Source organism: Sarcophilus harrisii, chromosome 4 (genome assembly GCF_902635505.1).
Source record: "Sarcophilus harrisii chromosome 4, mSarHar1.11, whole genome shotgun sequence".
In the NCBI taxonomy this organism is placed as follows: Eukaryota; Metazoa; Chordata; class Mammalia; order Dasyuromorphia; family Dasyuridae; genus Sarcophilus; species Sarcophilus harrisii.
In genome coordinates, this window is record NC_045429.1 from 383,004,377 (window position 1) to 383,022,943 (window position 18,567).

General features: G+C 35.9%; 1 protein-coding gene across 5 annotated transcripts in view; it reads left to right on the forward strand.

Annotated features, from left to right (window-relative positions):
- EFCAB2 (EF-hand calcium binding domain 2) overlaps positions 1-18,567 on the forward strand; it is a 149,942-nt gene that overhangs the window by 106,172 nt on the left and 25,203 nt on the right. For 3 of the 5 annotated variants that reach the window (XR_004233962.1, XR_004233963.1, XR_004233964.1), the window contains exons 5-6: positions 4,210-4,252; positions 4,364-4,430. Coding sequence is in view for 2 of the 5 variants with exons in the window: in XM_003767767.4 (XP_003767815.1) it covers positions 4,210-4,252; positions 4,364-4,430; positions 7,574-7,689 (226 nt within the window). In the remaining 3 variants the exon portion in view is untranslated. Of the gene's footprint in view, positions 1-4,209; positions 4,253-4,363; positions 4,431-7,573; positions 7,708-18,567 lie in introns of those variants that run through there. The other 2 variants (XM_003767767.4, XM_031966989.1) reach the window with 1 other exon arrangement.

The window sequence follows — 18,567 nt, forward strand, 5'->3', positions numbered from 1 at the left end:
TGAGCATTAAAGCATTTGATTCACAAGGAATTAACCTGAGAATAAAATGAGTCAATAGCTGCTTCAGTTTCTAGCCAAGGACCTAGAGTAAAAGGACAATTTCCTTTTTTGTAGATTTTTGAGGATTTCAGAACAAAGAACAGAATAGCAAAGGTGACATTGTGAGGTTGAGGGAAATATGATTGGTTACATAGCTAGAGCCATGGGGAACAATATGATTTGCAGGAAATAGAGAATAAGGGATTAACAACATCACCGTGCTTCCTTCCTGTGACTAAGAAATTGTTTCTGCAAGGTTAGACTTTCCTTTGAATAACAAACCAGATCACTTTGAAGTGCTGTAAAGACACAAGACCTAACTTCCTTGTGCCCACCTGAATCCCTCAAGGATAGCAGAATTCCTTAAGGCAGGAATAAAATAGTAATTAGAACAGAATGGAGTTTGAAACTTAACCTATTACAGGGCAGTTGAATTTGAACTAAGTTTAGAAACAGAAAAACATGATTTAAGCATTTACAGGACAAAATCAATTAATTGTAAGTAAATGAATAAAAAATGATATAGAATCACTTTTCACCTTCTCAATACTTAGTTGGATATGTTAACCCAGGAGTCCTCAAACTTTTTAAATGGGGGCCAGTTCACTGTCCCTCAGACTATTGGAAGGCTGGACTATAGTAAAAACAAAAACTTTGTTTTGTGGGCCTTTAAATAAAGAAACTTCATAGCCCTGGGTGAGAGGGGGATAAACGTCCTCAGCTGCCGCATCTGGCACATGGGCTGTAATTTGAGAATCCCTGTTAACCTATCTTACTCAAAAGGGAAATGGGAAAGGAAGGGGATATTATATTGTGGGGAGTTAAAAAGGAGAGCAGATTCAGGAAGGCAGTAGTTAGTAGCAAAGTAGATTTTGAGAAGGTTAAGGATAAAAAAGAGAGAGAAAGATAAACAGAAGAAAAAAGAATGGAGAGGAATACACAGCAATTATAACTCTGAATGCAAAAAGGATGTTCTCACCCATAAATAAGTGGACAGCAGAATAGATCAAAAACCAGAATCCAACAATGTGTTGTTTACAACACACTTGAAATAGAAAGAGACATAGAGTTAAAATAAAGAGCTAAAACAAAACCTGTTATGCTTCATCTGAAGTTAAAAAAAGGCTAGGATAGCAGTCATGATAGCAAAAGCAAAAACAGACCTAAGCAAGAGATAATCAGGGAAACTACATTTTGCTTAAAAAACACGATAGACAATGAAGAAATAGAATTTTTTTTTTACAACAAATTTCTTTGATAAAGGCCTCATTTCTCCAAATATATAAGGAACTTAATTAAAATTTTAAAATAAGAGCAACATCTCAGTTGATAAATGATAAAAGAATATAAACAGGCAGTTTTCAGAAGAAGAAATCAAATGAAAAATATAAAAAAATGTTCTAAATAACTATTGATGAGAGGTGCAAATTAAAATAATGCTGAGATACCACTTTACACCTATTAGAAATGACAAATGTTGATAGACTCCTAAGGTGTGGGTGGAGTTATGAACTGGTCCAGTTATTCTGGAAAATAATTTAAAACTATGCTCAAATTGCTATAAAACTATATATGCAGTAATACCACTACTAGGTCTGTCCCCAAAGAGATCAAAAAAAGGAAAAGGACCTATATGTACAAAACTATTTATAGCAGATCTTTTTTGTGGTAGCAAAGAATTGAAAATTGAGAAGTTGTTCATCAGTTGGGGAATGGTTGAATAAGTTGTGGCATATGATAATGAGTACTATTGTGCTATAAAAAATAACAAAAGGGGGACTATTTTCAGAAAAAAATATGACAAGACTTAGATGAACTGATGCAAAGTAAAGTGAGAAGAACTGAGAGATAATTGTGCATAATAATAGCAGTGTTTTAATGATGATCAACTGTGAAAGACTTGACTCTCTGATAAATACGATTCAAAACAATTCTAAAGCTCTCATGATGAAAAAATTCAGTCTACCTCCACAGAGAACTAATGAACTCTGAATGTAAATTTTTTTTTTTAAATTAAAGCTTTTTATTTACAAAACATATGCATGGGTAATTTTTCAACATTGACCCTTGCAAAACCTTCTGTTCCAAATTATCCCTTCTTCACTCCCATTCCCTCCACTAGATGGCAGGTAGTCCAATACATGTTAAATATGTTAAAATATATGTTAAATCTAATAACTGTAACCATATTTATACAGTTATCTTGCTGTACAAGAAAAATTGGATCAAGAAGGGAAAAAAAAAAAACAGGGAAAGTAAACAAAATGCAAGCAAACCCACAACAGAAAGAGTGAGAATGCTATGTTGTGTTCCATGCTCAGCTCCCACAGTCCTCTCTTTGGGTGTAGATGGCTCTCTTCATTACTGAACAATTGGAATTGGTTTGAATCATCTCTGAGTATAAATTGAAGTATAATTCTCTCTCCTTCCCTCCCCCCCATATGGCTAATATGGAAATATGTTTTACATGATTTCACATGTGGTAATTGATAACATTGCCTTCTCAGTGGGTAGAGGGAGGAGAGGAGGGAAGGAGAGAATTTGGAACTTAAAATTTCAAAAGAAAAGAATGTTTAAAATAAACAAATAAGTAATGGATTGTTTTGAAAGTTGAAAAGAAATTACTATATTTACTTTCTTGTTTATATATTATATATGTTCCACTTTTCTGTAAAATGTAAACTACTTGAAGGCAAAAGTTTCTTTTTGTGTATCCTGAGCAAAATTTAACTTAGTACTTTGCCCTTTTGCTGATTTAAATAGAATTATGAAAAAAACCTAAAGGGGTATGGAGCAAACATTTATATTGAGCTTTAAGGCTTATAAAGTACTTCACATATAGTGTCTCATTTGATTGGATCCTTAAAACAATCCTGTGAGATCAGTGTTATCATTCTCATAATAGAATATTGAAATGATAGATTCCTTTCTAAGGACAAAATGTATCTCATGAGTAATGGGATAAATGTGTTGGCCAAAGACTTATGAATGCAATCAAAGGTATTCTAACCTAAAAATGGACATTGCCCGAGGATAATTTCTAGATAAAACTGTAAAAATTAGACTTAGTGAAATATAAGAACTATATCACAGTAGGTAAAAACAGATATGACATTACTCAAAGAATAATACTAGAAGAGATACCTAGTAATACCTAGAATACTTAGAAAATTAGCCATAAAGAGTGCCACAAACATTAAATATGATCTCAATCCTTTAAATACCAAGTGGATAAGGAATAGGTAATAAAATAAATTTGAAATTTTAATATTAGGAGAAAAATTCAACTTCACTAGATTGGTAACGCCCTCTCTTGTGAGGAACTGAGTTCTCTGTCACTTGTCACTGTGTTTAAAAAAGATGTAGATTAGTTAGATTAGTTATCATTAGGAAATCTGTAGAAGGAATTCACTTAAAGAGTAAAATGATTGATAGCTAATAGATAACAAACAGACTACTCAGTGGCACAATGGATATGAGTCAGGAGTCAGGAAAACTCATCTTCTGAGTTCCAGTCTGGCCTATATGACCCTGGACAAGTTACTTAACCTTGTCTGTCTCAGTTTCCTCATCTGTAAAAAAAAGCTGGAGAAAGAAATGGCAAACCATTCCAGCATCTCTGCCAAGAAAATTTCAAATGGGGTAGTGGAGACTTGAACACTCCAGAAATAATAACTAGCTGATTTCTAAGGTCCTTTTTCAATATTGCTATTTTGTGATTCTCTGATTCTAGACCATGGCAAAGATTTTGTGTACTATCAGTCAATGAAAATAAACAATGCATCATCCCATGCAATATATTTTATTTTAAATTGGAAAATTATTTGTTTAAAGAAAGGAAAGTAAACAATCTTTTCTTTTTTATAATCTGAAACCTGAGAAGGCTTTAGAAAGGATATTGTTAGTTCTTCTTGACTGTGTGTGTGTGTGTGTGTGTGTGTGTGTGTGTGAGAGAGAGAGAGAGAGAGAGAAAGAGAGAGAGAGAGTGTGTTCTACATAGACACAGAAAAAGACAGAGAGAGAGACAGGAAGAGAAAAAAAGAGAGGGAGGGAGAAAGGGAAGGAGGAGAGAGAGACAGAAAAAAATAAATTTGATTTACAAGGGGTCCTTTGCTAAAATAAGCACAACCAACTCTAAATCATGACACTTTCTAATTATTATCATTACAGATACAGACCAATTCCAGAAGATCTTCTTCTTCAAGCATTTGAGGTATCTGTTTGTTAAAGTTTTATAATTCAAGTCATTAGTCAACTTAAAATTGACTTCTAAAACTAAAAAGATCATACTTTTCTCTTAAGTAGGTGTTTTCTCTCTCTGTAGGTGTTAGACTCAGCTAAAGAGGGATTTCTTACTAAAGAAGAGCTGGTTAAGTATATGACTGAAGAAGGTAAAAATAATTTACTCCTTGTAAAAAATCAATTTATACAAATATTAGAAATGCCACTAATAATTAGATACAATAAAAGCTTGATTTGTTATTTGGTAGGACTGGGATGCAACAATTGATAGAAAAATTTGTATTAATTGTTAATGCTGTAAAGTTACCCATGTATATATCCTGTAAATAAAAGGCTATTAAATTAAAAAAAAAAAAAAGAAAAATTTGTATTAATTGTGAATTAATTAATGTTTCTCCAAGGTGAAGTTTTTATTACTTTTCTTCTTCATTCTCCCAGGACCTATATAAAAGAAGGAACAATGATTTACACACAATAATTTTGTACATCATTGTTTATTAAACAATCTATTAGACAGAGAACTATGGCTTTTTCCACCAAAATACTAGGAATAATAAATGCCAGTAGGTAACTGTTAGAGATTAGTAGTATCTTATTTCTACAGTCTTACATTTGATAAAATAACAGGTAATAGTTTTTTATGTGTTTACATTTAGTCAAACGTAATTATTTTTGAGGAAAATAGACAAAGATAATATACAAAAATATCTGTTGCTCATTTTTGCTTTGGGCAAGAAGTAGGACAGGGACTTGTGATGTCACAATCTTACTAATGCAAGTTGGTACTATCTCTCCAGTCTGTAGTTTTAGGTAGTTACTTAGAACAGTGAGAGAATTAAGCACTTTGTTAGTGTCACAGCAGATAGATGTCAGAGGTGGTATTTGGACCCAAGCCAACATTCTATTCACTGTTAGGTTGTGCCTTTTGAGCAAGATGATACCTCCCTCCTCCCCACCTCTCTTTTTGTCTCCTATCTCTATGTGGATATAGCTATATCCCCCTCTCTAATCTGTATGGATATATCTAAATGGATATAGATATAGACAGAGACAGAAAGACACACACACATATATATATATTCATATTTATAGCTATCTCTCTAGAGTGTCACAAAAATCATCATGCAATCATTTGTAAGTATGTGTATATTTACATATTAACAAGGTAAATGATTTTTCTCTCTATAAATATATATATGACAGAAAACAATGATTTTTCTCAAAATATTAGGAACAATAAATGCCAGTAGATTTACAAGGTACACACACACACACACACAGACACACACACACACACACACACACATACACAGAACTTATTTATCTGTTATTAATTATGTAAAATTAAGTAAAATTAGTTTTTTTTCCCCTGAGGCAATCAGGGTCAAGTGACTTATCCAGGGTCACACAGCTAGGAAGTATTAAGTGTCTGAGATCAGACTTGAACTCACATCCTCCTGACTTCAGGGCTGGGGCTCTATCCACTGCACCATCTAGCTGCCCCCAAGTAAAATTAGTTTGTACTCCTTAAGTTTAAGTGGCCCGATACACATTGTCCTGAGATGTGTCAACTTAGTCACCTTCTTTACAAAATAAAAGCTTGTTGTCCATGCTTATCAAGACATGTACTTGGAAAGATAAATTTAGGCTCTTTGTCAGGTAGAAAGTCACTAAAAATTATGAGTTTCCCAAAATTGAATGGACTTCCTTATGATATAATGGCTTCCCCTTAAAGCAAAGGCTGGTGACCATATAATTATTTGACTGCTATTTTAAGTTCCTTAGGACTCAGGTCATAACTAAGATTCATGTGGCAGTACGTCCAATCTTTCACAGTCAGAAATAAGGAACTCAGATATGAGCAACAGACATTTTTGTATAACTTTATCTAATTTCTATAAATTTCTATTTTTATAGAAATATAAATTATTATATAGAAAATATGCTATTTTCTATAAAAATAATAAAAAAAATACAGAAAGGAGGCTGTTGACCTCTGTTCAGATTTTAAGAGTCCTGTTGTGGGCTTAAATTGTCTATAAATTCTTGGAATATAAGCATTGTTCCAAGAGACCTCCAGAAATCCCTTTGAATTATTCTAGAACTGTGAACTCAAGTCAAAGACACCAGAAAACACTATTTGTATTGGCAGTGACTTCAACTCAGGGCAAATGAATCCATTTGGGCCCTAGCAGCTCAGTTCCATTTCACCAAATCCACTAGTGTTTAGGGCAGGGTCCTCAAACTATGGCCGCAGGCCAGATGCAGCAGCTGAGGACGTTTATCCCCCTCACCCAGGTCTATGAAGTTTCTTTATTTAAAGGCCCACCAAATAAAGTTTTTGTTTTTACTATAGTCTGGCCCTCTAACAGTCTGAGGGACAGGGAACTGGCCCCCTATTTAAAAAGTTTGAGGAGCCCTGGCTTAGGGGGTACCCTGGACACATCCCCGTATTCTTGTCTCTGGTATTAGTACTAAATGCCACTTTAATTAGTTCATAGTCTTGCCAGAATTCTTCCCAGGGCTACTTTCCATCTTGGTGAAACCAATTTCCAGATGGCTCTCATCTATTATCTGAAGCCAACTAAAACCTACCAATTCTCCATTTAGCTTTTTCAGTTTAATCCAACAATCCACTGAGCCAAACTGAGACAAAAGAGTCATTTTGAAATGCTTTGTTACGTGGCATCTCTTACTGGTATTAGTCCACATGTCTAAGATGGCAGGTTCTTATTAAGGCACATTCATAGACAGAATGTTCATATCCAAAAGTCTCAAATATGGCCCCATCAACAAGATTTGCATAGAAGCCATGTGGTCTTCTCTTCATAGTTTTCTGAAACCTTACTTCTTAGATTCCCTTTCCAGATGACAGTTGCAATTTGATCTTTTGGTATTTCAGCAGCCTTGTTTAATGTAAGCTTATCTGGGAGTGACATCTTGATACCTTGCTTGTTGTTTCAAGTGAAATTATAAGCTTTGCAATTTCCTCAGACTCTTATTAGCTGATAAAGAAGATGGATCCAAATTCTAATAAGGAGTAAAGAGCAGGATAGAACCAAGCCTAGGTAACATACTGGGGAATATTTTATACCATGGTGCCCTGTTGAAAAACTGACCCATGAGAACAAATGAGTTAAAATTATATAGGGTCCTATATCAATTAAGCTTGGCACTGACAAATAGGGGAATTAAAAAACACAAAGAACTGGAGATTAGATCAATATTTTTCTAACTCTGTTAGAACTAAATGAACTAAATTTATTTATTTTTCTTTTTTATCTTTACCTAGGTGAGCCTTTTACAGAGGAGGAAATGGAAGAAATGTTGTCTGCTGCACTTGATCCAGAAACAAACACAATTCAGTACAGAGACTATTTAGCAATGATGGTGATAGATGAAAATTAAAAGTTTTCATACATTTAATTATTTTCTGATTTTTAAGTTCTATTTCCTAATTCTGATTAATGGATATTACTTTAGAAAAAAATCTGGGAAAATGTTATATTTGTAACTTAAAACTTTTCTAGATATATGCAATTCAAAGAAATTAAAAAAAAACACTAACATACTATGGACTTGTTATAAAATTTTAGAATGTTACTTAAGAGAGATTTGTTTCTTCTCTGTGAAAGTATAGACCATCATTAAAATATCATTGAATTAATTATGCAAAGACAGTGGAGAACTGTCTCGGCACAAGTCAGGCTATTCCACCAGTTCTATGAGTGGCAGAGAAGCCTATGATTTCAGATCAATTGTATGGGATGACAGTTCTCAAAGAGATCATGGTGAATGGAGGAGTTGCAACATTCCCAATGAGTTACAAATGCCAGAGAGAGCTTACTTATCATGTTTCCTTTTACATAAAGAAAAATTTCTGTCTTTGACACACATCTGTAGTTTTTTAATGTTTTCTTATTTCCAGATCTTTTTAGGGCCATGATTGACTAGATAATATGGTAGAAGTAGCATCAGAATGCTCATCTTATTTCCACTTAAGATTTAGAACATTATCTATAAGATCTAGTGTGCTACCATTAAAAAATCAAACCAAACCAAAACTTTTTTCATTTGCACTGGGATGATTGTTACTGTAATTTTAGATATGCACAGGGGAGGAGGGAAACTTCCCAGATCTTCTTTATACCTCAGTTTAGGTAAATGAAGCAAAATAGCAAAATTATATGGGTAAGCAACAGATTGCACTCTTAGGAGAGAATCCCCAGAGGTATTCTGTTATCTTTAAATAATTTGGTCATTGCAAAGTGGAATGCTTCTTGATTCATTTGTTTTTGAAGAGATCATTTGGTTGAAGGAATCATACAGCATTCTAACCTTTGGTAGGCCATACATGAAAACTAGCCTAGATTTTAGAACAGATAAAACTTCCAGATCCTAACATTAAAAAAGGCTTTAACTTAACATAACATGACATAATTTCACATAACACAGAAAAATGTTCACATGCATGGAATATGTTTCTCCTTTCTTCCTTCCTCCCTTCCTTCTTTCCTCCCTCCCTTCCTTCTTTCTTCCTTCCTTTCTTAGCAATTGGGGTTAATGGATTTGCCCAAGGTAACACAGCTGGGAATTTTGAATAATTCATGGTAATAGTGAAGATCAAATTCCAGGTCTTTTTCCAGATCATGTTTGATCCCTTATTATCTTCCTGAAGGGGCTTACTTACTTGGTCAAATCTTATCTCTCTCAATAAGCATGCCAGGCAGGAAATTCCCATTTTCTTATTAGAAGATTGTATTCTAGGAATCTTCATCTTGGGGTTTCTCTCAAGGCAACCCCAAGGGCTCATGCTACTCAAGAAATTTTCCTTCCTTAGCTAAAAAGCTAAGTTCCAGGATAATGGCATTTAGAAAATCCCTTTTCTAAGGCTCCAAGGCCAGATTCAAAGACTCTTGAATTTGGGGTTAAATATGACCCAAGACTAGCACTGAACATGAGAGCTCTCCTCAGGCCACATGGGACAAGCACATACTTGTGCTTCTCTAGAAATGTTGTCATCAGGCTCCTAGGCAGGAGCTGAAGGTCATCTCTTCAATGTACCTCTAGTGGGATCTTTTTTAGAGAAGTTGGCTGGGGAATTTAGATGTTCAATCCCATGTACCAAATGTCTGTTGTTGTTTGTCCTTCATTCTTGAAGAGGCCCATGACATCAGGGAAGTGATACCATGATATGTAACTGAATTTGATTTAAGTGAAGGATGTCTGTGCAAGGTCAACTGCCCCACTTTCTCTGCCAGAGCCATCTGGGTCCAGTGGCCAGATATAGATCAAGACGACTAGAGATGGCCCTAAGTAAAATGGGAGACCTTGACCTTTTTAAGCTAAGATCTTCTGTTGGGGTAAATCTCCCTTCTTAGTAAATTCATCAGATTGATCAACTCATTTCCCTCTTCTAATAACTCCTTTCCCTTTTCTAACTCTACTGTATGTTAGTATTAGGGATGGAAAGACTCAGAGAAAAAGGAGTTTGCATTCTTCTCATTGAGATACACCATACACATAAATGAACTAAATACAAAGAAGTCTGAGGAGGGAGAATCAGTTAAGGAGAAGTTTGTACCTGAGTTGAATAAAAAATTTGAGACAGATCATTATAGCTATGAGCACTAGTTAGAGACTGAGATTCAAATAGTTCAGTTTATCTGGGACTTAGAATTTGTGAGAAGAGTTAATGTGAAGTAAGCTAGGAAAGGTAGGTTGGAGCCAGATTGTAGAAGGCTTTAAATGGCAAGCTGAGTAGTTTACATTTGTTTTTGATCAAGGAAGTGATATGGTCCTAAAAAACAGGTTCCCAGAGTTGCAAGGGAGGCTTAAGTCAGACCTGTAGCTAAATAACAATCCAGTCTATAATATACCTGAAAATAATTGGTCAAGTCCTTACTTAAAGATGTCTGGTGAGAGGAAAACTACTACTCTCTCTCTCTTGAATTCAATAGTATTTTTTCCCCAAATTATATGTTTTCAGCAGTCATTTTTGTAAGATTTTGTGTTCCAAATTTTTTTTCTCCCTCCCTCTTTTACTTCCCTTGCAAGACAGCAAGCAATCTGATACAGGTTATACATGAGCAATCATTTAAAAAATATTTTAGTTTGTTTTATATTTAATCTGTATAAGTTTCCCCTTCTATTTTTAATAGCTTTTTACTTTCCAAGTACATGCAAAGCTAGTTTTCAACATTCACCTTTGCAAAACCTTTTTCTAAATTTTTCTCCCTCGCTCCTGCCCTTCCCCTTCCCTAGACAGCAATCTGATATACGTTAAACAATACAATCATTTTAAACATTTCCATATTAATAATTTTGTGAAAGAAAAATAAAAACAAAAGGGAAAAACCACAAGGAAGAAAAAGCAAACAAACAAAATGAAAAATAGTATGTTTTGAGCTGCATTCAGTCTCCATAGTTTTCTCTCCGGATGTGGATGCATTTCTATCAATTCTATTGGAATTGTCTTGAATCAATGTATGGCTGATAAGAGCCAAGTCTATTTTAGTTGATTATCACAAAATCTTACTGTTATTGTGTATAATGTTCTCCTGGTTCTGCCTACATCACTCAGCATCAGCTCATGTAAATCTGGGAAACTATTTCTCAAGGCAGTCTCTTCCATTTGTGACAACTTTAATTATCAGGAAGTTTTCCCTTACATCTAGCCTTAATCTGTTTCTCTGAACCTCACACTCATTGCTGCTACTACATTTTGGGACATAGAAGAACAAATCATAGGAGCAGTGAGGTATAATGGAAAAAGCACTGGTTTGGGATTTAAAGAATTCAGATCTCATCAGTGTCACTATTTACATGGCTTTAGACAAACTACAATTTCTTTGGGTTTCTGTAGAATTCTGTAGAATGCTCTGGTTGTACCCAGTGACCTCTTAGATAGATGATCTCTTCTACATAAATGATCTACAAAGTCAGTCATTATTAAGCACCTACTATGTGCCAGACACCATACCAAACACTCAGGACATGAATGCAAAAGAGTCCCTGCTTCCATGGAGCTTGTAATCTCATATCTTCTTCCACATGGTTTACCATTTAAATATTTAAGACAGCTAACAAATTCTTTCTAAACCTTCTCATCTTTATTTGAACATTTTTAGTTCTTTTGACCCATTCTCATATGGCTCGACTTTGAGGCATTTAATTATCTTGCTTATTCTTCTCTGGACTCTCTCCTGCTTCTTATTGTCTTAATTAAATTTCAGTGTCCAAAACTGAGCACAGTGTTCTAAGTGCAGCCCAAATGAGGACAGAGAATAGTAGGATTACAACTTCCCAGACACCTGAGTTGGGAAGATCAGAGTTCAATCCAAGTTTATACACTTACTGGTTGTGTGACCCCAGGCAACTCTCTGAATTTCTGTCTGACAAATTTTCTCAGCTATAAATGGAGATGATAATAGATATTTATCTCCCAGGGTGGCTGTGAGATGTGGAGCTGTCTCTGTGATATTCTCTGATTTCCTATTTTTGGCCAGTTGTTACAACTTTTTCCTCACATTTTTTTTTTTTTTTTGTATTGAGTTTATTTGGGTATATTGTTGTGAGGATCAATATTTATAAAGCTCTTAGCAGAATACCTCGCTCATTTTTGTTATTGTTGTTGTTCAGTTGCCCCGACTCTTTAATGATTCCATGTGAGGCTTTTTTGGCAAAGATACTGCAGTGGTTTGCCATTTCTTTCTCCAGCTTATTTTACAGATGAGGAAACTAAGGTAAACAAAGTTGTGACTTGCCCAGGGTTATACAGCTAATAAGTGTCTGAGGCCAGATTTGAACTCAGGAAGATGAATCTTAATGACTCCAAACTATGTGTTTAGCACATAGTGCTTAATAAAAACTTGTCATTTTACACACAGGGTAACCTAAGAGTATATTAGTTCTTTTGGCTGCCATATTGTTGACTCATGTTGAGATTTCTCAGTTCAGGAAAACCCAAAAGTTTTTGTTCAGAACAAAGTCAAACTTCCCATATCATGTACTTGTGAAGCTGATTTTGTTTAAACTCAAGTATATTGCTTTGTTTTTATTCAGTTTCATCCTATTTGATTCTACTCCATATCCTACCAGGGGTCCTCAAACTATGGCCGTGGGCCAGATGCTGCAGCTGAGGACAATTATCCCCCTCACCCAGGGCTATGAAGTTTCTTTATTTAACAGCCCACAAAACAAAGTTTTTGTTTTTACTATAGTCTGAGGGACAGTGAACTGGCCCCCTATTTAAAAAGTTTGAGGACCCCTGTGAACTGTCAAGATCTTTTGGGATAGTGATTCCTGACATTTTACCTTGAATATTTTGACTCAGCACATTAGTGATTCTTCCAAGCTTTGTGTCATCTGCAGATTAGCTAAGTATGACATCTCTGCTTTTATCTGAGACATTGATGAAAATATAAAATGGCTTAGTTCCAAGCACTGATCCTTGGGATACTCCCCTATGCAACTTTTCAAATTGACATTGAGCCATTAGATGACTTCTCCTTTAGATATGGCCAATCAATCAGCTCTAAATCCAAATAACTCTATTGTTGTCTATCTCTCATCTCTCCATTTAAAAAAAAAAAAGGATAACAAATATGAGACTTTGTCAGATGTTTTGCTAAAATTTATGGTAAATGATATCTTAGCATTTTCCTGATCTACTAGTTCAATAACACTGTCAATTGAAAGAAAATAAGCTCAAACTTGTGCCTTAAGAAAATTATTTTGGCAGCTCTGTGAAGGGTGGATCCGAGAGGGGAAACAGTGAAAGTAGGGAGAGTAATTAGTAGTCTGTGATAATAATCCAGACAAGACTGATTAATAATTGAATTAGGGTGTTAGCTGTACCAGTGGAGAGAAGGGATTGTATGTTTGTGATGGAAGTTACAACAATACTAAGCAACTGATTTTCTATTAAGAGGAAGAAAAAAGGATGATGCTCTAAGATTGCAAATCTTGATGCTTAGGAGGATGGTGTTTCCCTCAATGAAAATAGGAAAATTTTGACGAAGGGTGTGGTTTGGTTTGGATTTGTTTTTTTGCATGGTGAGGAGGCAAGTATAAGCAGCTGTATTTTGGACATGTTGAATTTGAGATGCCCATGCAATACCCAGGACATGTTTACTATATAGTTGATGATATGGAGCTAGAATTTAGGAGAGAGATTAAAACCAAAAATATAGATTTGGGAATAATCTAGTTATAGAGGTGTTAGTCTTTGAAGGTCCAGGACCTAATCACAAAAACAGGACTAAAGTTCACTGAAAAAAATGAAGCTATGTAAGGCAGCCCTTTTATGAGGTATGAATGAATAATGATTGAATTTGCCCGCCAGCTGATCTTTAAAAGACACAGTTCAGTGAGTTTGAAGCAATGGAGGCAGAAACCAGGAATCAGGGAATGTTATAGTTCTATTCTCCCTCTCCATCATCTGCCATGATTTGGACTTGAGATATTCACCTATAGACACCCCATCCAGGTCTTGGAGTGTCATTTTAGTAATATCCAAGGTATAGTTGAGGGGACAGAGACACAAATATACCCAAGGGTCCTCAAACTTTTTAAACAGGGGGCCAGTTCACTGTCCCTCAGACTGTTGGAGGGCCGGACTATAGTAAAAACAAAAACTTTGTTTTGTGGGCCTTTAAATAAAGAAACTACATAGCCCTAGGGGGATAATCGTCCTCAGCTGCCGCATCTGGCCCACAGGCCGTAGTTTGAGGACCCCTGCTCTAGACAGTTATGGAGAAGTAATTACTTAAAGCCAGAAACATTTTCAAGAAGAAGACTTCTGGCAGCAGAAAAGAGAGCTGATATAAACAAAATAGATAACTTGTCAATCAAGGGTCATTCTATGGAACTGATGTGAGGAGCTCAAATTGAGCAATCCAACTACCAAAAATACTTCACCTGATGGGGGATATTTATAAGAATTCCATAGGAGAGAAAGAACTTCCTTCCTTCCTTCCTTCCTTCCTTCCTTCCTTCCTTCCTTCCTTCCTTCCTTCCTTCCTTCCTTCCTTCCTTCCTTCCTTCCTTCCTTCCTTCCTCCTTTCCTTCCTTCCTTTCCTTCCTCCTTTCCTTCCTCCTTTCCTTCCTTCCTTCCTTCCTTCCTTCCTTCCTTCCTTCCTTCCTCCCCTCCCCTGAGGCAACTGGGGTTAAGTGACTTGCTCAGGGTCACACAGCTAGGAAGTGTTAAGTGTCTGAGACCAGATTTGAACTCAGATCTTCCTGACTCTTCAGGGCATGTTCTCTATCCACTTTAACACCTACCTGCTCCATCAGTATGTATTTCTTACTATTACTATTCTCTGTGCTCACCCTTCCCACAAATGCCCACTGTACCATGCTGCCAGAGGAGACCAAGGAGTGATTGGGTAGCTGAGAGGAGAATTGGGGGAGAGAGCAGTATCTTTGAAACCAACAAAGGAAAAGAGGACGTGTAATGATGCTTCCCAGTGTCAAAAATGAGAAGAAAGTCTTCATATTTAAAGAATATTCAACTGATAATTATCTGCTTGCTTCTACCGATAAAGCCCATCTGTAGGCTTATGTTTACAGTAGCTATTTGCAGAACCCAATATTGCTTATGACTGCCCCCTTGTATCCTGAGGCAGCCTCAAATTTCTCTAATTACTGAACAATTTTTGACATTTCACAGTAAAGCTGTATTCATTGAATTTTGGTTCCATTAACTTCATTTAAATCTCTTTCAGATCATCCAGCAGTATTCCTTCAGGGCAGCAAGCTAGGCTTCTCACTGGATTGAGTGAGTGTGGAAAATCTGAGTTCAAATCCAGTCTCAGAACACTTATTAGCTGTGTAATTCTGGGCAAGTCACTTAACTTGTTTGCCTCATAACAGCACCCACCTCCTAGAGTTGTTGTAACGATCAAATGAGATGATTGTAAAGCACTTAGCACAGTGCCAGGCACACAGCAAGCACTATGTAAAATGTGTTTTATATATGTACATATATTTATGTGTATACTTGACACACACATATATATTTACACTGGAGAAGAAAATGGCAACTCACTCCAGTGTCTTTGCCAAGAAAACCCCATGGACAATGTATTGACATTCTATCATCTTTGGGGGCATGAAGTAACAGACATGATTAAATGACTGAACAACAGCAACAATCTCATATATGCAGAGACATACACATCCTGTTGCTTCTTCATCCAATCATTGGAGGAGCTCATTCTGCTCTAGTTCATTGAGTGACTTTTAGTGAGAATGAACAAAAATTATGATAATAGAATGAATATTGAAGGAACAATAAATAATTAGCAAAGCAATGTATTTATATATGTAAATATATACACGTGTATGTATATGTGTTTTATATAGTCTGTCTCTCTCTATCTCTGTCTTTTTCTTTGTCTTTTTCTCTGTCTGTCTCTGTCTTTCTTTGTCTCTCTGTCTCTCTAACTCTGTCTCTGTGTCTCTCTAATCTCCACCTCTCTGGCCGCTGATCTCCAGTTCTGCCACAGGACACAGCTAGGTAAGGGTAAATCCCAGGAGAAGAGAGGATGATGAGAAGCTGGTTAGCCATGCATGGTTCTGATCACCACCCAGAGATTAATTTGTAGTGAGCCACATGCCTTCAGGCCAAGGTGGAGAGTCATCAGAAGGGGGTGTGGTAGCCCTCAGAGCACTAACAGACTGGCTACCACGGTCTCTCAACATCACCGAGGGAAAATGGGGAGCAGGCATGAAATACACTTCAAGGCAGAAGTACACCCTAAGGCATATCACTCAGCAAAGTGCTAATGTGTATATTAATGCATAAACTCAGGTACAGACTTGTTTGGAACACAGAGACAAAACCCCAAATTATTTCCTACAAGCTTATAACTCTGGTATGTGCCAAAGAACTTAGGTCTGGTGAATTAACCCCAAGCTTTTGGTAACCATGAGCTCATATCCCAATATAAAAGTGAACCACCCAACTCCTCATAACCTCTCCGGGGAAGCCTCGGATATTCTCAGAAAAAACTGTAGCATAAACACTCCCCCAGGATGCTTAGATACCCACAAGTCATAGCTCCTAGATTACCTTTGAAGGCTCCCACCCAAGTGACACTATCAAATCTCATCTCAAGGAAATACTGAGGCACAGAGTTAGTGCAGAAATGTAATATTCTTTTAAGGTTGTGGAATAGGGGTCGTAGAGTTTGAGTTGTAATGGACCTTAGAGGTCAGAACTGAGGCAGAGATAGATAAAGTGACTTGCCCAAAGTCCTAAAGAGATTCCAATATTGGAAACCAGATTCTGTGACTTCTGATCTTGCACTCAATCTACTATCCCATCAGAACTTCATAGAGCTGATTTTCACTTTCTCTTTTGCTCAAGTGGATACTTCTATCAGAAAAATGTAGCACAAATCTGAGACACAAAGTTTCTCTTTTACTTGGTTGCAGGAAAGTATCTGTTTTTTAAATATATCTACCCAAATGTGTATAAAATATGTAAGTATGTGTATGTGTGTTTATAACTTATTTATGTTTAAAATGTTTGAACATGATTTCATTTAACATATTTTATATACTTCTTGAACTGACCTATTTGTTCTCAACACCCCATTCAAATTATAATGATCTTTCTTTTTTTGCACCTATTAAACCCTATTTACATCAATCTAACACAGTTCCAGGCTACAAAATAAATCTTGAATCAGCCATAGCATTTCTATATAATAGAAAACAAACCCAAAAAAACTATTATAAAGGGAAATCCCATTCCAAATAATAATTTAAATATCTGGAGATTTATCAAAGCATTTGTGCAGAGTTCATTAAAGTATTCATTAAAGAAAAAAAAGTCCTTTAGCTAAGGACACACTACTTACTAACTGAACATGCCAGATACAGCAGCTCTTCTGTTCCACAGAATTAATAAAGTTAGTCCATTCTCTGTTACCAGCCTTCTGGAACATGGCTCAATGCCCCAGGAATAGACCTGGAAGTCAGCTCTTGAGTTCTGATCCCAGCTTTGCCTCTGTCCCATTGTGGGTGACTGTGGGCAAGTCCTTAACCTCAAAGTGTGTCACCCTCTGTAAAATAGAACTATATTTATCATTCCCTTGCTGTGTAGGGGACAGTGTAAAGACTATGCTCAGAGCCAATATCAAGTGTTAAAAATTCATAAACAAAAAAGCATTAAGTACTTTCTATATGTAAAGTGCATATGTGCTTCATTGCTATGTGATAAGCTCTGGGAATACAAATAGAAAAGATCTTCAGGGAGCTTACCTTATAAAAGGGAGAGTGAGCACATATAAGTAGCATCAGTCACAAGTGGAATGAAAAGGTCTAGGGGTTCTTAGGGGTACAGTAGCAAAATAGTTTCTAATGCAAGGTCTTCAATATTATTTCCACTGATAGAATATTTCTAACAATAATAATAACTAGCATTTATACAGTATCTACTATGTGCTGGGCACTGTGTTAAGCACTTTATAAATATCTTATTTGATCCTCTTTGGGTGGTAGGTACTATTATTATCCCACTTTATAGATGAAGAAACTGAGGCAAACAGAGTCTAAGTGACAGCTAGTAAAGTGTCTAATGATGAATTTGACTCCAGGTTCAGTGATCTGTTCATTGTGCCATTATCTATATACACACACATATATAAAACATGTATAATAGTTTACACATAAATAACACATCTATATATACATATATACTTATATATTATTATACATGTTTGTGTATATATATAGATAGTAAATGTGTGGGTAGGTGTGTATATATTTATATGGACATATATACACACACACATACAATTTGACAGTGCCAAAAACTTTGGTGTTGAGAACTTTCATTTCTAGATGTGTTTGCTGAGTTGAGCTAGGTCCTATCTCTATAAGGAATGCCTTTCTGGATGATAGCAGCAGGGTCCAAGATGAAATTAGGTCTGGTGTCCTAGGAATACTATTCTTGAGGCTCTTAGGCTTTTCTATTAGTGACAGTTGGTCAGTGGCTAGTGTTGGTGGCCACTTGGTTGGAGGCCCCTTTTTTTCTTTTTAAATGATATTTTATTTCTCCCAGTTACATGTAAAGACAATTTTTAATATTCACTTAAATTTTTTTTCGAGTTCCAACTTTTTTCTTTCCCTCCCTCATCTGTCCCCTCCCTGAGACAGAAAGCAATCTGATTGATATAAATTATACATGTTCAGTCATGTGAAACATATTACCATATTAGTCATGTTATGAAAGAAGACACAGACCCAAAGGAAGAAACACACAAACACAGAAAA